The sequence below is a fragment of the Pseudorca crassidens genome, chromosome 1 (assembly GCF_039906515.1).
Source record: "Pseudorca crassidens isolate mPseCra1 chromosome 1, mPseCra1.hap1, whole genome shotgun sequence".
Classification (NCBI taxonomy): Eukaryota; Metazoa; Chordata; class Mammalia; order Artiodactyla; family Delphinidae; genus Pseudorca; species Pseudorca crassidens.
In genome coordinates, this window is record NC_090296.1 from 46,594,820 (window position 1) to 46,618,655 (window position 23,836).

The window sequence follows — 23,836 nt, forward strand, 5'->3', positions numbered from 1 at the left end:
GCACAGATCAAGCTGCATAAAATTTTACACCCCTCTTCCTACCTTTTTGTTAAAAAAAAGTAGCTCATGGTTGGAAGACACAGGTTTCATAGAATGGTCAGGGGGGAACAGTTTACAGGGATGTCAGGCTTATTCTTCCTGGCTGGCTTATTTCTAAGATTCAGTTCTTGTTTTCTAATCGATCATATTGACGAAAATGAAAAAAGACACACACCAGTGTTACAAAACCTTGTATTAATCATTTCCCTTCACTTTCAATATAACGTTGATATGAAATATAGCCATGATTCTTAGTTACATGGGAGGAAATGAGTAATAAATACATTGTAGCAAGTTTAAACCACAAGGGTGTTTCACTGGTAACATTTGAAAACTGTACACTTGCAAAGAACAGCTTCTTCAAACATTAGTATATCTGTATATCAGTAAAGCTTTTACATGTAACAAACATGCTATTTCCATATATGACAAATTTAAAAAATATGCATTGCTTGGCAACATGAACTAGGCAAAAATAGTTCTTTGTTCACTAACTTTATACAGGAAAACAGGACGAAAGGCATGCATGTACAATAGGGATGTCTGCATGGGGCATGCAACAAAAGAAAGCTTTTTAAAAGTCAGCTTACATTAGGCATAAATACATGAGGGTTATATATTAATAAGGGAGGAAGTCTTCTGTTTGACATTATTAACATTCCTGTTTTCTTCCTATTCCTCCCAGAGGAATACACATTCACCTTTAAGTAAAGATAAAGGAATTACAAAAAAATAAAACTCACTTTGCAAACATCTCTGATGACTTGTAAAACAAAAAATCAACATTAGTGTTATCACAGCCCCATGTGCAAATTATCCTTCCCCAGGGCCTTCTTGTAACAGGCACACCTGAACGCCTTGGTTAGGCTGTTTCCCTGCACCCAAGCTGGGGCCACCTGCCCAAGACATCCCCAGAGGGCCACCGAGATGGGGGCTGCTTTCTCCTCCCCTCGCTGCCCTTCTGGTTGTGCGCCTATGCATTCAACCCAGCTCAGCCCCCAGGCCAGGCTCTCAGGGAGATCCCGGTTCCAGAGGGGGAACGTGCATCTACAAACCTTGCACTGGCAGTAGCTACAAGAGGGGCAGAAGAACAGAAGACCCGGAGAAGGCTCCCATTCCGTAAAAGGCAGCCAACGACACCTCAAAAGAAAACCTTGTTTCCCTCAGTGTCTCTTCAAATGAATGGGAGAAGGGGCCCAGCTCTAGCTCCAATCCTGAGTACCAGAAAGGGACCGTCAATACACAGCATTGGAGAGCTTGGTGCAAACAGCCGCCCTCTTCAGGGCATTGATTTTGCTTGCTGGCCCTTGGTTTAAAAAGTGAAACTCAAAAAGCATGTGGAAAACAAAACAAAACATATCAGCAGCAATGTTTCATTTCTTGTACACAGTTCATGTGTGTCTTCCTACTGTTTCTGGTAAGAAACCACTATGAATAAAAAGCACCAATAAAACATCATACATGATAACAATATCGTAGAACACCACTGTCCCTGGGACAATGTAGAGATGTCAAATACACACTGCTTAAATCAGAACAAGGGGAGAAGAAAAACCCATGTAGTGAAATAGATTTTACTCTGAGATTTTTAATGTTTACTATTTACTTAATATAAAACAGTTGCATTTGGGGGTCAATGGGTAAATACAAAAAAAGGCACTGCCGCTTTATTACTAAATATCCGACTTCACAGCCTTCTATGCATGCAACTGTTTGATTTTTTTTTTTTTATAAATAAAGTTCTTTTGCTTTAGGATTTTTAGATTGAGCTGTATACCTGCAGTCAACACAGGACTCAAAACAAGGTGGGGACAGGCGCCTAAAATTTATCAGAACAGTCAACTTAAAAAAAAAATTAAAACACTAAGAGCAGAACACAACTAAGTAGATAAATCTATACACAGTCAATGAAAAATAAGCTTTTCTTTTAAAAAAAGAATTATGTTGTTATTAATAACAGACTTTATCATGGTTACCAGCCATAGCAAGTTAATAAGTAACATATCCAAAATAATATCTCTAATAATCAGATAACCATTGTTTCTATATTCAGTGAAGGAATAAATAGAAATTCAGATTTGCAAATACTTTAAGGTCTTCATCCTTTTAAAGGATTCATGCTCATGTGATTGTGTTCACAATCTGTTTTCTGAACAACCCGAGTGTTTATGGATATACGTGTTTTGCAGCAGATCTGAATGCTTTTTAATTTCTCCACAAGATGTGTTATACCACTGTTTTTTTTCTTCCATTAACGTTCTTAGCATCCAAAAAACACCTTCGCAAACCCTCTGGTCTTGCCTTTGGCCTTCAACATCTTTGACTTGTCCTTCCTGGCTCACACGATTGTCCATCCCAACACATTCCCCAAGTAACCCTAAGCTTGCTTAGAAAAGGGGAGTGGAGGATGAATGTTAATGGCACTTGGTTAAAACATATCAACTAAAAAATGCTGCCTCTTTCTGCAAATGAATTTGCATCTTTAGAACATAGTCACCCATGGAGAGCCCCCCTTTTTTATAAAATGCAGTGCAGGATGTTGTGGATTCAATGTTCTTTGCTTGCTAAAGCTCTCTGTGGTTAAGATGTTCCCACATTTTAGACCTTAAGAAGACTTTGCAAGCTTCACAACATCCAAGGCTGTGTTGGGTGTACATTTTCAATCTTGAAGGTAGAAGAAAGCTGTTTGGATTTCATTAAGGCCTTTTAAATTGTATTTACTTCATTATTTTAAAACATAACCCCAAGCAAACGCAGTGATTTTCATGGTCTGATCTCTTTAATTTCGACTCTGACTTTGCTAAAAAAACAAACCCCCAAAATGGTACCAGACACCCATTCAATAAACAGGCCTCCTACCATCTCCCTGATCTCGCCTCTGGCTGAGCCGTCACACCATCATTTACACAACCCAATTTTCCAGCGCAGAGCACAGCTCCTCTTGGATTTCCTCTAATACCCTCTATTGCATCAAATTCCAAACGTAGTCTTTCTTGCCCTTAAGAAATAGAGCTATTACTTTTTGGTAGCATAGTTTGTTAATCTCTCACCATGTTAAGTAGTAGTTTTGTCTCCCTTCCATGCGGGTGGATAAATCAGCCGACAACACAGCAAATCCCTGACGTACGTGATAGAATCATCATTTCCATCATGAAGTCGACCTTTCTCACATCTTCTTCCACTGCCCACCTGGGATGTCTCCCCGCAGCTCTCTCTGCCACTTGCTGACTGACCGTTTATACACTGTTGCCGGACCTTGCTCTTTTCCTCCTCTTCCTCAGCGGTGAGCGAGCCAAGGGGCTGCAGCCCCCAGGCTGGGGTTCCTGAGAGCAACCCCCCCAAAAGCGGCCTTTTGAGCTTATTATCTGGGTATTAAGGCCTCTTGCTAGGGAAAAATATCCATCCTTGCCTTTTCTCCTCCAGTGAAACTTGTACCCACGTGTGTGTGTGTGTGTGTGTGTGTGTGTGGAGCGAGGCCAGGACTGATAGGATGACACCCCATGGTAGGGTGGGGAGAAAGAGGTTCTCCGGGTGAGAAGCAAATCCAGCGTAGAAAGGGCAGCAGGATTCCTTTAGACTCCCTAGGTGACTGCGCGCAATCCCATAACCGATCACATGGTGGCGCCCTGCCCAGTGCTCCGCCCACTCCAGCCACATCCTCAACTCCACCTACACACTTCTCCCACCCACAGGTGGGAGACACAACTCAGGCCTACGTTACAGCTCCGTCTTCCCGAGAAGCAGAGCTTGGCAGCCATTTAAAAAGACAACCCTGCTGCTATTATAAAAATAGAGGAAAAAATGAATCCATAGCCACAAATCCTTTACAAAAACCATAGTATGAAGAAAAGTTCTAGCCCAACTCTTTACACATTATGTACCCTTTAAAATTGTTATGTAAACAATACACAAATCAAAGTTTATCTGAAATTTTGTTGGAGGGAATTTCTCCCTTCCTGCCCCCGTTGCCATGTGGACTTCTTCTGCGGCTGGATTTCAAGCAGGGGCCTCAGGGGCCTCTGCCTCCCTCCCAAGTCTCTCATCTCTTTCCAAGCGGTACCCTCTTTATTTTCCCCCTCATTTCCATCCAAGAAGCCACTTGCATTCCCTCCACCCGTTCCCAGTCCTATGTTTCCCTTAGAGATCCCTCCCCATGCCCCACACCAAGCCATCCCACGACAGAAACAAATGACGAAATAACCAGTCCCAGGTCTACTGATATGTTTACAAGGACGACCTATGCTCTCACAAAATCAAAATGGGAGAGGGACCAGGGGAAAAGAAATGGCTGCAAAGTATCTTGGAGGATTCTGTGCAACCCTGAAGATGGCTAACACTGGACCCGCAGCAGTCGATTTCACGGCCAGCGCGGTCACTCTCATCTTCAGCTCTAGATTGTGGAGGTCCGGTCAACCCCGTCTGGGAGAGAAAGGAGGACACAATGGGCACAGGTGAGCAAAGCAATTCCATTCATGCCCACCGATTCCAGCATCATGCATATTGGACCTTCCAGTCTCTGAGGACAGATAAGGGTTAAATTCATCCATCCATCCATTCACTCATTCTTCACATACCCACCCACTCAACATAGCTATTTTTGCCAGGAGCCATACTGAGCCTGGAAACCAAGATGAAAAGACCTAATCCTCACACTTTGTCCAAGTATATATATATCCTAGACAGGACACAGACATATACACTGACAATGACACATGAGGGATGGTTGCTGTAATGGAGTATGTACCAGGCACAGCAGGAACAAGGGGGAAGGAGTGTTTAGGTTGCCCTTGGAAGTCAAGGATGGTTTCACAGAGAAAGAAAATGACTTTGTAGATGGTCTGGTAGGAGAAGAAAAGAGGAGGCAGGAGAGTATTAGGGTGGGGAGGGCATACAGCTCATGTACAGGTGTGATGCTGCTCATCAAATGGTGGGCCTGGGGGCGGGCTGGAGGTTTAGGATGAAGGACAGGAGGAGTGGCAGGAGATACGGCAGAGAGCCAGCTAGGTTTTGCAATACACATGCAGGTGGACCTGTCCAGCTCATGTCCCTTTCTTTGGGAGCATCTCCCTTTCCCCCTGAGTCCCTGCTGAAAGGCCAGGGATGAGTGGTGGTGACTGTGATCTCTGATCACAGCTGAGCAGACCAGGGGGATGCAGCTGACCCAACCTGATCCAGATTCTCTGTCTCAAGAATCTGATCGGGGGCAGAGACACCAGGGTGAGATTTTTTTTTGGCACCTGGAACTGAAAGATCCAGTGGACATGGAAGAGTGCTGAGGCCGCCCAGCATATGCCATGTCGGTGTTATGGAGAATCGGTGAAACCAGGCTATAGAGAAAGTGGGGGACATGCCTGTCAGAGAGGAGAGGCCATGAGTGAGTCAGACCACAGAGGGAGCCGACGGCTGCCCAACCCCTTTTCACACGGGACTGTGGGAGAGTCCCCAGAAGCAGACCGTAAGGGTCTTGTGTACTATTAACAGGAGCTTGGACATAGGTAATTGGGGATTTGTAAGTGGTAGAGTAACCAGATTTGACTTCAGAATGGTTTCTCTGGCATGGCTGGTGGTAGGTGAGCCAGTTAAGAGGTCCCTACAATGGTCCATGCTAGAGTTTCTCCAGTGAGCAGAGAGAGGCATGGATTAGTCATAGGAGGTAGAAATGACTATGTTCAGTGACCACTAAATGAAGGCCAGGATGGGATGCAGGATGCCTCCCTGGTTTCGCTGACGTCCACATGTCAGTAGATGTGTCTTGGTCTAAACCTCCGCATCACAAGGCCCGTCTCGCAGAGGTGCGTCTAGATGCAGTGGGCAGAGCTCAGGTGTGAGAGGGGCGTGGCCGACTGTTCCAGGGAAAGCTGGAGGACCTAAGTGATACAGGGGAGCACTGAGCCCACTGCAGGGGCCTCCTGGCCGCCTCATGGGTGGTGCCAGGCTGGCATCTTGCCAGCAGGGACTTGGAGGGAGAATGTTTCTTTCATTCAGATTTTTAATGAGATCACTGTCGGTCCACATAAGAAAGAGCACCCTGTTTCTGAGTTTGCCCCTAAGGTAACATTTTGCAAAAGTATAGTATAGTATTACCACCAAGATAGTGACATTGATGTAATCTACCCATCTTACAGATTTTCCCAGTTTTACTTGTACTCATGTGTGTCTGTGTGTGTGTGTGTGTGTGTGTGTGTGTGTGTGTAAAGTTCTACATGATTTTTTGAGAGATTTTAAAGAAGGGAAGCAAATGGCCCCTGAGAGCATCTGTTGTTTCAGATTATCAATCCTAGAGGTCCCCAGATGTGAACGAATCACCTCTTCCTGCCTTCTATGCACGTCAACCGTAGCCTCTTGAGTGGTGGCCCAGCAGTGGTAACTGGCTGTGGGAGAACAGTGAGTGTGTGTATATGTGCACACACACGTGTGGGTGGGGTGAGGGTGCAGAGGCCACTCCCTCGTCTGGAGAAGCGCAGTGCACACCCTTGCTGGGCCTCAACTCGTCCATTTATTAATGCCAACCTTTCATAGCTGTTGAAGTGAGGAGCTGTAAACAAGAAAATCTCAACTAACCCAGCCCCAAGTTGCATTTTCACAGAATTCTCACCCTATACCTCATCCTCCAAGGGTGGTGGGTGGTATTCACCTGCAGGGAAATGACCAGTAGGTTAAGTCCAGACTCACTATTTACAGTTGTGCGGGTCGTGCACTGCACAATTCAAAGGGGCACCATTCACATGCAACCATCATAGGTTTTATAATTACTATGGCAAATTTCAAATGAAAGGCAGAATAATGTCTTGAGAAAGTGGAACCTTTTCCCGATTTGCACTTATATCGGCTATAAGTGGAGCTTTAAGTCCCAAGAAGGAGTGAGGAGAGAAGGTGGGAAGGAATGACAACGGGATCAGGTGAAGCACAAACCCCAGAACATCCGAGGATGGACCGTGCATTCCTCTTTATGGTTTGATTCACTATGGATGCCATTCTGCCGCGCGGAGCCTCGCAGACTCATTCTGCTGGAACTGAGTCTCCCTGAACACCTGGGGCCACCAGTCAGGAGCAAGCCCAGCAGAGCCAGATGAAAGCCTTAAATAAAGACTCACAAACCAAGATGGCAGAGGCAACCCACCCCCTGGGCTTCCTCACCGGTTCTGTCGGAGGGGCCTGGGGAGAGAAAAGGAGATGGATAGGGAAGGTAGGATAGGAAGATGGATAGGAAGTAGCTTCGACCAACACCCAGAGGGCAGCAGTTACTGGAGGAGACTGAAAAAGCAGAGATGCCAGCACAAAAGGATGGGCCCCAAGGCTTGGGGCCCGGGGAGCAGCCCCGTTAGAATGGCCATCCTGGGATGTGGTGTCCTAGGAACTTGGACACCTCTCCCCTTCTTTTCTTTTTTTTTTTTCGGTACGCGGGCCTCTCGCTGTTGCGGCCTCTCCCGCTGCGGAGCACAGGCTCCGGACGCGCAGGCCCAGCGGCCACGGCTCACGGGCCCAGCCGCTCCGCGGCATGCGGGACCCTCCCGGACCGGGACACGAACCCGTGTCCCCTGCATCGGCAGGCGGACTCTCAACCACTGCGCCACCAGGGAAGCCCTCCCCCTCTTTCCTTGAGATACAAGCAGAGGAGCATCTTTTACTACTCTGCTTTCCTCTCCCTGGTCATTCGTCTTCGTGTAAGATAACTTCACTCACTGGCAGAAGTTCTGTTCCCAGCAAAGTCATCTCCGTTGGCACCTGGCGGGGGTCGGCCAGCAGAAAGGTGCTGTCACAGTGGGAGGGCACACCGCTGCCACCGCACCCAACTGGGCCACCCTGAACCTAATTTGCATTCCCTGCTCAGGAAACTGCTTATGAGGCTTCCCACCAGAGAGGATTATTGAGAAAAAACACAGCAATAAAAAGGCTTAGGAGATTAACGAGATGAAAACATTAGCAAAAAAACCAGTTCACAGATGTTTCCTGTAAAAATAGAAGAACAGGCTAAAAATGGAGCCTTTCAATGAAGACCTCCCTTTAATAAAGAGCATTTGGCATTACTGCTCTTAATGATGATGATGATGTTAGCACTTAGCAGATTGAGAAGAGCTTCCAACACACCAATTACCTGAGATCTGTCAAGCCGGGGGGGGAGGTCAGTCCTCCTGGCTGACTCTCACAGGCAATGCAGGACTCAGTGGAGTCGCCCTGCAAGCCAGCGCCTGTCAGGTGTCAGGTGGGAGGGCACCTGGGCTGCCTACAGGGGGCTGAGCCTGGGCTGAAGGCTCAGGTCCGGAGGCCTTCCGTTTAGGACAAAATTGAGATATAATTTGCACACCACAAACGTCACCCTTTTAAAGTGTACAGCTCGGTGGCTTTGAGCATATTCACGAGAGTTGCGCAGCCATCACCACCATCTAATTCCAGGCTATTTTGTCACCCCCGAGAGAAATCTGGTGCCCGTTAGCAGCCACGCTCCATTCCCACTGCCCTCCAAACCCTGGCAGCCACCGATCTGCCTTCTGTCTCTGTAGGTTTGCCTATCCTGGACGTGTCACGTTAAGGGAATCACACACGGTGCGGCGTTTTGTGTCTGGCTTTTTCACCCATTAGCATAATGCTTTCACAGATCAGCCATGTAACAGTACTTCGTTCCTTTCCGAGGCTGAATGGCATTCCACCGTGTGGCTATAGTGCATCTCGTCCATCCATATTCATCTGCCGACGGACCTTTGGGTTGTTTCCCATTACTCGTCAGGGACTGTCAGGGTGCTGACCCAACCTCCTCGGTTACCTGGAGAAGAGGAGCTGGTGGCACCACACGCGGACGTACCGGGAATGAACCAGTGGTGCCGCAAAGCTTCTAAGATCTGAACTGAATGGCCAAGGGAGAGAGTGGTGTTTGCAAATGGGGTTCCCCGGAACCCCCGCGGGGGGTCACGGAGGGAGCTGTGCACCCCACCATCTGTCTGCTCAGCAGCCCTGGGAGGCCTTCAGCTAGCTCCCTTCTGGTACGGAGCGGAGGCTTTCTCCAGGCTATGGAGACCCTTGCATGGGTGAGGTCAGGTGGGTGCAGTCCCGGCCTGTACTCTGCTCCACACAGAGCATTTACCTTTGTCCTATTTGGTTTCAGGATAAGCCTGTGTTTGTAGAGACTGAAAATCTAAACACCCCTGGTCAGGAGGACAAAGCTCTCTGGAGCAGTGGCTTATGACAGCCTTTCTTTCTGCTGCTGCTGGGCTAGCACAAATTGTGCCTCTCCGTGTACCCGTCTCTGGCTCTGCGGTGGGTGAGCACGTCCAGACCGGACAGGGCTGTCGGGAAGGGTCACAGGAGGCCTGTCTCAATCTCCATGACTCACAGCCTCCCTGGAGGTTGGCAGGAAGGGGCGGACGTCTCTCCTCTGTCTGCCAAACATCCCCAGGGCTGGCAGTGAGTCCAGGCCAGAGGAAGGCACCCGTTTAGTACCAGGAGGGCACTGAAGGCCTCCCAGGGCTGTTGTGACGATGCAGGGCTGCAGACCAAACACACAGTGGGACGACCTAGCTGCTTCTGGGAGCTCCTCCAGGGGCTGCAGCCCTGCACACCCCTGGCGCATCCAACTAGACCGTCCCTGTCACGCTGCGAAGGACGCCTTGGACTGCTTGGGGCTCTGGGCGTTGTGGAAGCCATTGGAACAGGGAGATGTAAAAACAAGAAGGGATTTTGGTTTCAGAAATTCTATTTTTAGAGCAAGTTGGGATACGCTTGGACCGGACTGGGGGATCTAGTGCCGAGAAGGAAGGAATCCAGTGCTGTGGGGGAATGTTTCCACTAAAAGCCACGTCTTGTGTTCCTGGCTCCTCCAGCGCCCGCACTGGGCTAGGACAGCTGCAGGGCTGGGACTCCAGTGTGCCCCGGGGGGTGGAGCCTCTGGGGAAAGAGGGCAGCCTCGGTCTCCGGGGCCCCGAGGCACCTCCCAGAGAAGGAGGAGCAAGGGCGCTGGCGGCCCCCGTGTATGGCGAGGCTTGACGAGGGTCTGACAGCGCGCTGCAGCCACTCTCCCTCTCCCTCCCTGTCCCCTGCCTCCTCGGCCTGTGCCCTTCCCTCTCTCCCGAGCTGTGGAGAATGGCACGTGGCTGGGGGTTCTCCCAGGCGTGCAGTGCCATGCGGGGAGGATGCACTCACCTCCCAGGGCGTGCTCGGTCATACTGAGGCACAAGGACTCCAGCCTGTTGTTGATGTCAGGTTCAGTCACGGGAAGCTGGAATTCTGCAAGGGACAAAGGGTTCCGCTGGTGACAGGGGCTCTGAGAGCAAGGAGGAAGTAGGCATGGTGTCACTGGCTCCAGTGAGGGTTTGGAGTGCCTCCCTGGGAGGACTCGGGGGGCGGGAGAGACCAACAGGGCCGGCATGGAGGGTGAGCTGGACTCGGGTTCAACCAACCTCTGAGTCTGTTAGACGCACTGAGGCCACTGCTGCTGGAAAAAAATTGGTGCCTAAAAATAGCTGTCATGGTCACAGTCTGCCAGGCCTCTGCTCAGACCCCTCCGGCGGCTTCCCATCGGAGTAAAAGCCAACCCCTTGCCACGGCCTGCAAGGCCCCGAAGACCTGGCCTCTCGTTACCTCTCTGCCTTCGTACAGCAACCCCTTCCTTCACTCCCCACCAGGCCCTTTTCTACCCCAGGGCCTTTGCACTGCTGTTCCCTCTGCCCAGAATGCTGGTCCCTGGACATTTCCATGGCTCACTCTCTGCCTGCTGTCACGTCTCTGGCTCTACCGTCTCCTTGGAAAGGACTTTCTGTTCATTGTATGTGAACAGAATTTTTCCACCCCATCCCTTTTCTCTGCTTTATTTTTCTTCATCGCCATCACCAACGCCTGACATGTGTGTATTTGTCACCTCCTCCCAGTTGAGTGTTTGCTTCATTGGAGCAGGACTTGGCTGTGCTCCCTGTGCCTAGAACTGGGGCCTGATGCATTTCTGCTTCATTACAAGGAGCAGGAAACGGAAACCACAGCCTGGCAAGAGCCTCTTCTGAGTCCAAGACCCTGCTGGGTGTCCAGTTCTCAAGTGGGGCTCCCAGAGGCTAAGTGACTTGTCAAGGCTAGCCAGCCGACACGGAGCTGGGACAGGAAGCCACATGGGTCTCACCCAGAGCTGCTGCTCCACTGCACACTGCATGCCTGCCATGCCTGTCAACACTCTCCAACTCCAAGCGCTGGGAAGCAAGGGCTGAGACGTCTGTTCTGAGGGTTCCCGCTACCCAGGACAATACTGTGCATTCTAACCACAAAGCCCCCTCTACCATGTGGACCCTCCCTATCTCTCCTCCAAGGGGGAGGCACCCCTGAGCCTCCTCTGTCGTGCTAGGGCTCACCGTCAGCACCTCCCCCAACCTCCCTATCCTGTGGAACCCTTGAACATCCTTAACTAGTTTGGAAGTGCCTTGCAGACAGCGACGATGCTCTCAGATTTCTCTGACTCTCCCATGATACCCAGCCATGGCCTTCTGCACACCTCATTACCTGTCTATGGAGTGATGAAAAAGATGGAAATAGAAGGAAACAGACAGCTACTGTGAAACTCGGACAGAACTGTGAAATCCTATGGGGGAGGGCAGAAAAAATCAGCAGTGGGATATGTTCTGAGTGCCTGGGGGAGTCTCAGCGTTGCCACTGCCTTCCTGTGTGACCCTGGGAAGCTGTTCCCTTCTTTGGGCCTTAGCTCTTCTATCTGTAAAGTGGGGAAAGGATCCTGAGGCCCAAACTGCAGGCCATTTCCTGGCTCCTTCGCATCTCCACTAGGGGGCGCTTGGGGCCGGAGCGGGGAGGGAACGAAAAATGAGGTTGATGGTTTGGTGGGAGGGGAAGTTGAAACGAATGGCTAAACCAAAGTATTTGTTTTCCTCGAGGAGCTATATATTTCAGCCTTCCGTGCAATCTGTGTTCCCCATTACCAGCTAATTCAGAGGCAGATGTCGTTTCCGTTATTTAAAATTCTCAAAGAGAAGGTTGGCAAAAGCGATCGATATGAACGCTGGGGAGCAGATAAGGTTCTTTCTGACACCAGTTCCAGCATCGATGGGTCTGAAAGACAACTGTGCCAGTTCATGAGCAGACAGAGGACAACTGGGCTTCTAGGGAAGCTGGTTTCCCCACACCCCCATCCACCACTGCTCTGAGTAGGGTCGGGCAATTAAACAACCCAGAGGGAAGAGTATTTTAGTATTTCCATCCATTCATGTGAAAATCATATGCATGCAAAAATTAGCAGCCTTCAGGGTGTGAAATCTATAAAATAGAAACACAATTTTATATATAGCCAGTTAGCAAATAAAAAAAAAAAAACCCCAGCAGTTACAGCCATCCATATGCTCATTGTAAAATTTAGTTTACTCTCTAGCACTCCCCTTTAAACAAACACTGTGGAGAGATTTGGATAAATAAAGATGCTCGACATTTGGAGAGAAGTGTTTCAGCTGCAGGATTTCTTGCCAACACGCAGCAAAATGGCATTTTCCAAGCCTGGGATTGCGTGTTCCAAAAAAAGGGGGGCTGAGAAATGTGGGGCTCTCTGCTCCAGAATCTCCAAACCCTAGTGGCTGCTCTTTTAGGTTGAAAGTCGGCATGCTTGCTTTTTATCCTCCAGCTCTTCCCTCTGTTGCACGGGGGAGTCGTGACTCCTAACCACTCTCAGAGCAGCTTTGAAAAATTCTAAGTCTTGGGAGAAGCCCGTATGTTCAAACTCCAGAGTTTCCTAATAGTGTGACTTTTTAATTGTGTATTTGATAAAAACAGATCCGTGGCATCTCCCTGCACACAGGAGACAGAGGGAGACCAGACGGGTGAAGAGCAGCTTCCATCTCGGCTGGAAGCCCTCAGCCACGGGTGGCTTGGTGGGCAGAGCTCTCCATGCCCCGACTAAGCGTGTGGGCAGCTCCTGCCCACAGGTCCACTTGGACCACAGACCAACTCTTGTCCTTGCTTCTGCTCAGCCTGGGGGCTCATTGCGTTTATCCTGGGCCCCCAGCTGTAACAGACCAGGTAGGTGTAGTTTCGAGTCTTCGGGAGGGCAAAAAGGATAGACTCTGAGCCTTCTGTCCTGTTGCCCGAGCAGGCCTGTTTCCTTAGCTCAGATGGCATCTCTGAGTACGAGGGACTCTTCCCCTCCCCATCAGACCCTTCCAGTATTTAGGATGTATTTGAGGATCCCCAGTTCTAGGATGCCCAAAGTCTAGGCTGATGTGGGACTTTCAAATTGTGCTTTTCAGAAGTCCCACAAGAACAGGGACTGCTGTTCAGGCCCAGGGTCAAGAGGATTCCGGAAGGAAGCAGCGCCCATCCCTAATGAGGTGTTGCTGCAGGGTCCACCTGGCCTGAAGTGTCCTTCTGCCTCTCTCTCCAAGTCCCTGAGGCTGAGGTAAAGAGGCCAATGTTTTTAGGACTTTAGAGTAAGCAGCAGGTTGGGGCATTCTAGGAAAAACCTTGAGAATTCCACTTTGCCAATGACAGCTGAGGCCACCCTGCTGAGTAAACCAGAAGGGCTTTGAGTCTGGTTGAGTGATAAATGGGTTGCTGGAAGGCAAGAAATGAGGAAAGTCAGTCTCTTGAGGAAGGGGCAGGGAATGCAGAAGTGGGAGCTACACAACTGTGATGAGGGGAGGAAGGAAGATAAAGGGAAGGCAGGAACCAAGAGGAAAGGGGGAGAATGGTGTCAAAAGGAAAAGAGATCAGTGCCGGCAGGGAAATGGGCCAATGCGGCCGTGCAGAGCTGGTAGTGGTGGGCAGGTGGCAGGGAACACAGGTACGCAGTCGCTCCCTGAATCTGCTGTGGGGAATGGAGCTCTTCTCTGGGGACCTCACTCCTAGACCTGCAGAACTAAGTGCTGCGGAAATCCTATGGGACCCACATTTTCACAAAAAATGATGAGCAGACTATGGTACACGACACTATTGTACCATCTTGCCTCAAGTCGGTCTCTCTGAATTTGGCTCTCAGAAGCAGTGGGGCACAGACCCAGCTGGGTTCTTGGCTGTGATAGAACTGATTCATTTCCCAACCTCCCTGCCCATCCTCTGTCAGTCCTGAGCAGGGCTGTTTGCCTTGGATTACTAGAAGGAGGGAGCAAATGTTGATCAGGTACTCTAAGTGGGTCCCTGCTCTGGCCTCTGCTTCTGCAGGGCAGCCCCTTCCATCCCCTCAGCGGAGCCAGTGCACTGACGGCACTCCCCCTCTCCCCCCTCTTTCTAAAGGCAGTTCTCTGGAAGCAGTCTGAAACTCACTCACACTAAGGAGAAAGGAATGATAACAGCTTTGTGCACTATGCTCCCAGGTATTCTAATGATGGAAGGATTCCAGTCATGAGCCGCTGCATAGGGGAGGTTTGCGACGGAGAACAGATATGTCACATCATGAAATGCTGCCAGGTAAGGCACTGCTTTACCCATCTCACATCTGGGTGGTCCAGCACCAAAGGTAGTTTGCACATGGTTTTGTGCAAGGGAAGGATGAGGTCCCCTGTGAGGCTGCCCCGTCTACCTTTCTCCATGCTTTTCCTTTGAAGTCAGCTGCTGGCCCCCTCTGCCCTTTCCCGTCAGCCCTCTAGGTGGCGAGGAGCTTCCGTGGCCTCCTAGTGTCACGCCAGGGCTGCTCTGAGATCCTCTCTGATCCCAGGGGTGGCGGAGCCCAGGTCAGCAGGGTCTGCTTCCAAGATAAGGTGTCATTCTGCGAGCAGTTTCCAAACTAATTTTCCAGTTGGGAAAACACCCTACCTCTCGGAGAAACATGACCCCTCTCGCCAGGCGCCACCCTGATTTTGAGCTCGTCACCCCCCGGTGATGGTATCAGACCCTGTCCTCCTCTCTGGGAGGACCAGCTTCATGTTTCTTACTCATCCCACAGGCCAGCAAGAGGCAACAATCACCGATGGCTCTCCTGGCTTGTCCTGGGAAACATTTTAAATCTGTCCACATGGGAATGAAGTGGAGAACCACCCCTCCTGCCCTGGCCTCCAAGGGGCCCACGGATTCTGTAGGTCCAGGAAAGAAAGAAGTGTCTCGCAAATTCAAGCAAGGTGACTGATGAATTGATATACAGCTTGGAGGCTGGTTCTAGCCTCCAGGCTTTTCTTTATTCTTTGGAGACATTCCATCATCTTGATGGGATTATTTTAAGTTTATAGAATCCAAACTTCCTTAGAATGTAGTGTAGTCTTCAAGGTTTGCTCAGATGGGTCAAAATGGGTGCTTTGAAGACATCTAATGGCCAGGAGGAAACCACTATGTTGGAATGTAGCACAGTTTTCTGAGTATTCAATTTTGGGTTGGTCGCACATCTCTATTCCACTTTGCGTTCACAATTACTACTGCTTGTGTAAAGATGAAAGCCGCTTTCTGCCGTCCTGATATCTGCCTACCTGATGTGAGGCTTATGGTCTAGTCCCAGCCCCTGGCCCTCAGGCCCTAGATGCAAAGGCTGAGGAGGAACTTTCTGCGCCCATGGGGGGACTTTCTGCAGCCTGCTTTCCCTTTAGCCAGGGATCCTGGGTCACAGCTGTGCCCTGCCTCGCCCTTCATGGCCATGTCTCAGGAAGAGCCACCCGACATGGGCCAAGGGTGCCGGGCAGGACTTAGGAGTGGCTTCTGCTGAGCCCTAACCAGGGTATTTGCAGTCAGGAAATACGGAGCAGTCCTGTCCCTGGGCGTGGTTACCAGAAATGCCTTGCCTCATCAGGGCCTTGCTGGAAGTGGGTTTGTCATGTTCGGGTGAGAGGTTAATTAAAACAACAACAATAACCCAAGGGTTCTAAGTCCAGTATGTGAAGAACATTATTGAGAGACTTGCAGATAACTACCAGGAAAACTGAAAACAGCTGGAAGTGCTGCTTCTGGAGATGGGACTCTGGGCTGGGAGGGGAGGGCAGGGGGAGTCATTTTCTCTTACAAGCTGTTTGGTAGTATTTGATTCTTTAACTATGGGAACAAGAGGCTTCACGGGAAGAGGGTGGAGACAATGTTAGGGTCATAGCTGACCTGAGCATAAGCCAACTGTTCAGCGTTGCTGTATAAGAGCAGAGGGGAAACATAGTGCAGGTGGAGGATTCAGATCAACAGACCCAAACGGTTCTTCTCCCAGGGATGGCCCAGCTCTTCCTGGTGGGCCTGGTCTGCCCAATTAAGATGGGGGACAAAGAGGGTGACTGAGGACTTGGAAGAGAGCTGCAGGGAGGAAAAAAGAGGTAGGAAAGAATGGAGAAGTCTACAAGTATGTTAGGATTGGAAGAGAGCGGTCGGCTACGCGAGGGCTCCCGTGAGGTTGCACGGTGGCTGGGCTGCAGTCCTGGGGCTGAGGTCAGGGTGAGCTATTCATTTAAGGTGAAAGGTCTCGTGCCCAGGATGTCTTCAAATCTTGTCCAGATTCTCTTTTTACTGGGAATGGATTATACATAATTCTACATGAAAACAGAGGCTGGGACTAAATGACCCAGGGAGAAGGCCTTCACAACCCCCAAAATTTTATTAAGTATTTCTTCCTGGGAAGAAAAAGAGCAAGTATCAAAATGAAGAAAAGGAGCTTTAAAACAAAAGTGCCTCTCCCGTTGCGGAGCACAGGCTCCGGACGCGCAGGCTCAGCGGCCATGGCTCACGGGCCCAGCCGCTCCGCGGCATGTGGGATCTTCCCAGACCGGGGCACGAACCCGTGTCCCCTGCATCGGCAGGCGGACTCTCAACCACTGCGCCACCAGGGACGCCCATCAAGAAGCCATTTTCAACCAGCATCTGGACTCTGTGGACGTCCCGTCCTTTCCTGACATACCTTATGCCCTGGTGGCTCCCTGCTATCGGCACCCGCCCTTCTCCTCGGTGGCCTCTCCTCCTCCAGCCTGCCTTCCCTTCACTCCTCCATGCTTAGCCCTGTCTGACGCCCCTGCTCAAAATCTTTTATCGATTCCTCACTGAGAGCAGCTGGAGTCTGAGCTCCTCGGCCTTGGATTCAGCGTCCCACCTTTGGCTGCGGTCTTTCCAGCTCCCTTGGTCTACCTGCCGCTACTTCAGCCTGACCCCTCTGCCGAGCCGCCGTGGGACTCGATACCCTTGCAGTCTTGCTCTCTTAGCTCCTTCTGCTTGCAACTCCACCCTCCTCTTTCTACCTCTTCACCCTCTGCTCCCTGAAGCTCACCTATGACTCTGAGAAGCTTCTTTGCACACCCAGGCCACAGTGACATTTCCCCTCAAACTCCTGTAAGACATGGTACAGAGCATGTCTACCCAGGGTGAGGACCTTCTTCCAGGTGCGACCCATGTAGTAATTGCTTGCGGGGCTTTGCATTACTCATGGAGTCTAAGAGGTCACTGTCTGCACAGAAGAAGGTGCAGGCATCTGTTGGCTGTATGTAATTCTGGCTACTCTGAGGAGGCGTGGTCAAAGGTGAAATTGACATGAGGTGCACCAAGCTGCTCTTTAACCAAGTAGAGGGAAGATGGCTGGATCAGCGGTCACGTGTGCAAGGAGCTCCCAAACCAGGGGGAGGTCTCTCAGCATCGCACTGTCAAGTTTTCTTTCTCTGTCTCACTATCTACACATTCCCCCACGTATATACCAACGACACACACACTACACATGAAACCCCTCCCAACTCCCCCCTGAAAACCCCCCCCATAATATCCCTGGGTTCATCAATCCAGAAATATAACTAGAATCAAAAATACCCCCAACAGATCACAACCAACTCGAGCTCCGTGTGCTGGCTCCCAGCCAACCAGCCGCTATTCATGCTGGCAAGACACGGTTTAAAAAAGGAAAGGCTTCTATAAGCTCAAAAGAATGCATGGTGACAGTTGAGGCTAAGCACTTTCTGCCTGGGTTCACTGGGGCATCTATTTTGGTGACCTGGCCTCCCCGAGAGGAGAGCGAAGGATGGAGGGCTGGGCCCTACCTGGCTGTTGGAACATCAGCATATTCTGCGGTGAAGTGTGCACGGGCAGCGAGCGGGTCCTTTGGACTGAGCTGTGGGTGCGGCTTGGCATGCTGTTGCTGCCCCCGGGGTTGGCGAACCAGAGGTTCTAGGGAGAAACACGAAAGCAGAACCCATTACTCCGGACACCTGGGGGGGCCCCCAGCCAGAATCCAGGAGGCAAGTACCCTGGGAGGACTCTCTGCTAACTTCTGGGAAAGGGCTTGTAGGCCAGCACGATCCATCTGCTTATTCAGAGAGAGGGGCTTTAGATTCCGTTCCGTTCAGTCCCCCCCTCCCCCCCCCACCCCGGGGCGAAACGTCCTTAGCCTCAGGCTCCTCTCTAAGCCTCACTTAATCTGGACACCAATCTCCCTTGCTAGCTCCAAAACTCTTTTTATCCCTTCTGTTGCCTTTGCTTTTCCTATCACTTTTCTAGGAAATGGGGGGAGTTCTATAAATGTCTGCAACGAAGAGCACAAACTATTTCAGGGCTCTCAGTTGATTTTCTCTCTGAGATTCTTACAATTTACTACAAAGCAAGGAGGAGAAAAAAGAACCTCTCAGCTGGCAAAGAGCTGGCACAAGTCAGCTTGTGTGTTTATTATTACGCGGGTGTCCTAGCAGTGATTTCCTCTTGGGCCCATCTGGGGGCTTCCCACAATGGTCAGAGAGTGGGGCTTTTTCCTACCCTGTGCTGTTTCCCTGGGGGGAGTGAATCCTGCCTGTCTTGCCAGGAACTGTTTCCTGTTTTGTAAATCAAGCTCTCATCCCTTAGTTTCTCATGACAACCCAGAACCTCAGACTCACTTGGTGTCCCTCTAACCCCAGCCCCGACCTGCAGAGTCCCCACAGAGCAGGGGCTACACAGGTGGGAGGAGCTGGGTGGGAGGGTGGGAGTACTGGGACGAGGACCCAGGGGACAGAGGTTGTGGCTCTATATCCCATGGCGAGAATCTCTGGGCAGCCTGGCCTTGACCGCCTGAGAATGTTTCAATTCTCCCTGTGACAGCCTTTCTCAGGCTCCTTCCTGTGGGTTCTCCACCACAGCTGGGACCATGACAAAGGAGCTATTTGCCTCAGATAAAAAGGCTAAGAAGCCCTCAGATGCTCTGGAAGCCAAATTTGGAAGGCAGTGGGATCTGCTGGGGCAGGTCAAGGATCAAGGAGAAGAAGAAACAGGCCTTGCATTTCTTCCTAAAGGCCCCCCGTGTGCAGGGCCCCCAAGGTTAAAGCGGTCGTGGGGCAGCCTAAACAAAATCCCCACAAAGCCAGTTGCTGCCGTGGCCTCGCTTTGTCTTCCCGAGAAACAGTGCAAACAACCTCTGAGCCACAGGGACAACCGTCCTCAGTCTAGCCCCCCCGGGCCTCTCCTCTCGCCTTGGGGTTGTCTGGGGGGCTGTCCGGAGCCTCAGGCCCTGAGCTGGGCCTGCCCACCCTCCTCCCCGGGGCCGAGCAGACCTGTCTTCCTTGTTTCATGATGGTGGGGTTGGCTGCGGTGTTGCGCTGGGTGGAGCTGACGAATCCGCTGGTGCCCAGGAGGCCAAGGCGGGCGGAAGGGACGTTCCGGGAGGGGATCTGGTACTGGCGTGGGTTCCGCCTCCCCATGCCACCGCCCACAGAGCCAGCCGTCGGGAGGGAGTTGGACTGCCCGAAGCCGCGGCTGTGAGAGCCAAGAGGGAAGAAAAGAGGCCATCAGTCACCCTCAGCCCTTCCCAACCCCCGGGCTGCCAGCAGGATGCCTCCTTGGGGTCTGCTCACATTTTGACCGTTATGAGGTCTATGGGGGTCAGGGTTCTATGACTAAATGACAGCTAACATCTGAGAGCTAACATCACGTGCACCGCCCTGGGACTTTGATGTTGATTCTTCAATCCTCACGACAATCCTATGAAGTAGGCACTCTATCTCCATTTACAGCTGGAGAAGTAAAACAGAGAGCTTAATAATTTCTCAAAGGTCACACAGCCATGGGGGGGCAGTGGTGGACTATGAGCCCAGAAGGTTAACCCGTGTGCTCTACAGCCTTCTTCCACTGTGTCACGGGCCCTGAGCACTCACGTTCCTGTCAAGGGGCCACACGGTAAGAAAGCGGCAGAGCCAGGATCTGTGCCCCTTCCTTCAGACCACAGTCCGGTTCTGATGTCTGTCTGTACAGCAGACTTGGAAGGAGTGGCCTCTGAGCCCCACTAGGACGTAAGCTCCATGAGAAAAAAGATGGTGGCTGTCCTCATCAACCCTGCAGGTCCCTCCTGCCTGGATCAGCTCCTGGCGGTAAACGCAGGCTGAGTGAACGAATGAATGAGTCTCTGGCATTATAATCACCTCTCCAAATGGGAGAGCTGACCCCACGTCTGGGGCTCTGACTCCAGGTGAAGAGGAGGGATATGAGAATGAAGATGATGATGTTTGCAATCGCTCTGGACCTAGGACACCGACTGTTCCCCACTCCTCAGGCCCTCCCCAGAGAAAGACCCGGAGGTCACAGGCTTCGCCTGGGTCCACGCAGGGAGGCAGCCGCGGACCCGTGGCATCATGCTCGGACACCGTGCTCCCATTGGTCTGGTGACCTCAGTGCTGAAGAACTCATCCTCTCCAGCAGGCCTCAAGTTCTGGGAGGGTGCACGGCAGCCAGCAGGGTTTCAGGAACCAGCACATTCTTTCCAAGAAGAGTCAGCTTTAGTCATTCACTGATGTTTCAGTCAAAATGCTTTACCTCCGATGGCCACAAGATGGAATAGACTTGCTTTCCCAGCCACACAGGGGAGGTTTGTACCAAGCCTGTGCGGAGACTCCAGGAGGCAGAGCTGACGTAGTTTAACCAGATGATGGGGAGGGGAGGTGCTGCAAAACAGTTATTTCCTGAGGGAGAGGGTGTGTGTGTGTGTGTGTGTGTGTGTGTGTGTGTGTGTGTGTGTGTGTGTGTGTGTGTGTGTGTGTGTGTGTGTGTGTGTGTGTGTGTGTGTGTGTGTGTGTGTGTGTGTGTGTGTGTGGTGGTGGAGCATCTAAGTCATCAGCACAGTTGATCTCAGAAAGTGTTTCTTCCTTAGAATTCCTAAATTTCCTGGGGGGGGGGGGGGCGTGGCGGGAGCAGGGAAGAGAATGCCACGGTGAGCTGGTGGCAACTGATTTCTGGGCTGTGTTTTTCCACTTCTAGGCTTTTGTGACCCAAAAGAATGGTTCCCAATTCCAGTCAGAGGCTCATGTACACGTGGTGAGAAGGACACTCACGGGTTCTAGGTCTCTTGGTTTATCTCATTCTTTCTCCCATTCTCCCCCTTTCTTCCTTCTTTTACTAAGGTTTAAAATGTTTGGTTTGAAAGAAGAAATTCAGGCCCAGAGGAGCAGAAGTAATCTCAAGTGATGGAAGAGACCTCCTCTGGGGTATGGACAACATGTGACAGGTGGAGACAAGGATCAAGTGGCTGTTTTGAGGGATGGGGGGTTGTTTTTGTTTTTTAAACTATGAAAACTAGTCCTTTGGTTTTTGGAGCCAGAATTTTGGCCACCTGGTATGATGATTTAGTATTCTCCTAAGATTTTTCCTTATTTAGTGCAGACAGCTTTTTTGCTCATCTTCCTTTTTGGTTGGATTTTTAAAAAGTTATTTCATATGCAAAACAGAGCAGTCAGCGAGTGATGCTAAAATGATTTGTGCTTCCAGGCAGGCAAGACTATATTCTTAAGCAATATAATGTAGCCAGAGGATTCTGTAATGGGACATTTAGTCACGGGAGAAACGTGGACTCCTAAAGTTAGCATTCACAGAGCTGGTAGAGCCCAGAACATTCTGGGGATAGGCTGGATGGAGGGGAGAATTTGGTTAGGCCGTCGAATGACGGTGGACCTCACCGTGGTGTCCTAAACTTGGTTATTACAAAGTCAGGCTTATTGAGGCTTGCCGCTGCTGGTAACCAGAGTGAAAGCTTAAGTCACTTCAGATCACTAGGCTTAATGAAATAATCATTCTTTCTCGGGAGAGAACAAAGTGACAAACGTCAGTTTCCATTTCTCATTCTCTTGCTCTGCCCATCTGTGTCTTTCTGTGCTTTCCTACATCTAACCAACTGAGTTCATTTCCTTGAAATGACTGATAAAATAACATTAATAAGAACCAATTAATTTGGGATTTGTGATAATTCAAGGAGGGGCTGGGCTGCAGTTACCTTTGTATTATGGGAGAAACAGGTCTTCAAAGCAAATTAATAGCATAAAAAGATCCCAGAGGTAATATTTATGAGAATGAATTATTTTCTGGAGCTTCAGCAACTTCCAGTTGAACATCCATAATTGATGACTGCATTCATCCTGATCTAATCAATAAAAGGAGGACCAATCTGGCAAACCTTGGGTTAGCCCAATTCAAGCGTCAGTTAATAACACTGTAGAGGAGTCAAGGTTAAGGGGAACAGTGATGTGGACCAAGGACAGAGCAGGGCAGACGGAAGCAGCGGATGGCACTTCGGGGAGGAAGACAAAAGAGCTTGAAAGCTCTGTTTTCATCTTCAACTTCTGAATTCCTTCTTCCTCTTGGAACTTGTCTCCCAAGGGCCTGGTGTTACAAGAGGGGTCCGGATCTTCCTCCCCTTTCTTGGGGGTCGAGAAGAGGGAGAGCCTGGGAAGGGGGCAGCCCCAGGGAAGAAGGCTAAGGAGCAGGCCTCGCCTTTCATCTGGGCCCCCAGGAATCCTCAGGGTGCACAGGTGGTCCGCCCAACCCTCCAGGGAGGCTTGGGGCCAAGGAGCTGGCAATAGAGTATTGTTTTGTCTGACTCTCTTTTCTGCACATCATCCGGGGACCAGGAGAGCTGCCCGGCAACCGCAGTGGTTAAGAGCACTGACTCTGGAGCTGACGCTGGCCTGCCTGGTCCAAATCCCGGATGCCACTGCCTCCCAACTCTTCTGTAAATTGGGGTTGATAATAGCACCTCTACCTCATATGGCTGTTGCAAGGATTAAATGTATTAATATTCTTAAGTGCTTGGATACCCACTTGGCACAAAGTACATGCTAAATGTTTGTTTAATAAATAACTGTGTTATATATGCTGGAATATGATAACACTTCAATTTTTACATTAATCTTCAAGGAGACTTTTCACAAGTTCCAACTGGCCTTATCTCCCTGAAGTAATTTATAAAACAGTGATGTTTCAAGGCACACGCATGCAAATAAATGCCCAACCTTTTAACAGACAGAGCTTCTACATATGCACTGAGAAATGAGTTCAGAACTTGCTAGGTGCAAGCGAAAAAAATGAGTATTTATCTGCTCATGTTGAAAAAAGTAAAACAGAATGTTGATTTTTCAGCATATCTGCATCATCGTCATTCCCTTGTCTCCCCAAAACTCCCTGTCATTGTTCAAGGCTTCCCTCTACCCCTCCCCGTGATTCCTCCCCCAGATTGTCACTGTAATTCACCTTTAATATGCAATTAGATTCCTCAACTTAAAACCAGATTAAGGTAATGGGTTCTAAAGTACAACGAGGCTTATTTTTAACGACATCCAAGAAGCTGAAGTACTATGAAAAATCAAGAATGGCACTGCTCCACTCTTAGATTGCAGCTCAGACCAAAATAGACTAGCACTGGGCTCTTCACCCTGCCACCAACTATAATTAGCTTCTCTGCAGCCAGAAGGGAGAAAAAATTACACTACCACTTAAGGTGTGGAGAGAACCACCCGTTTTTGTCCTTTCAGAGCCCCCTGTTGTGGATAAAGCACCAAGTGTTTTGTGGGCGTTCGTTAGATCATACCCACTCCCCACTCAATGCCCATCCAGACCTATACCGTCATTTTGACCATGTCAACTGAGTTGCCCAAGATCACATTCAGCTCTTCCTCTGGGAATTCTTTCCCTCTACAGCTTTTTCCCAACCCCACCTGTTTAAGGA

The 23,836-nt window shown here is 50.2% G+C and overlaps 1 protein-coding gene across 13 annotated transcripts in view; it reads right to left on the reverse strand.

Moving 5' to 3' along the window:
* Nucleotides 1–217: 217 nt before the first annotated feature.
* Nucleotides 218–23,836, reverse strand: part of SAMD4A (sterile alpha motif domain containing 4A) — a 235,424-nt gene continuing 211,805 nt past the window's right edge. For 9 of the 13 annotated variants that reach the window (XM_067735204.1, XM_067735191.1, XM_067735133.1 and 6 more), the window contains 5 exons: nucleotides 19,404–19,605; nucleotides 17,925–18,051; nucleotides 10,174–10,257; nucleotides 8,737–8,800; nucleotides 218–4,458 (listed from right to left, as the gene is read on the reverse strand). In XM_067735204.1, coding sequence (XP_067591305.1) covers nucleotides 8,754–8,800; nucleotides 10,174–10,257; nucleotides 17,925–18,051; nucleotides 19,404–19,605 — 460 coding nt within the window. In that variant the 3' untranslated portion in view covers nucleotides 218–4,458; nucleotides 8,737–8,753. Of the gene's footprint in view, nucleotides 4,459–8,654; nucleotides 8,801–10,173; nucleotides 10,258–17,924; nucleotides 18,052–19,403; nucleotides 19,606–23,836 lie in introns of all 13 variants that reach the window. The other 4 variants (XM_067735212.1, XM_067735200.1, XM_067735170.1 and 1 more) reach the window with 2 other exon arrangements.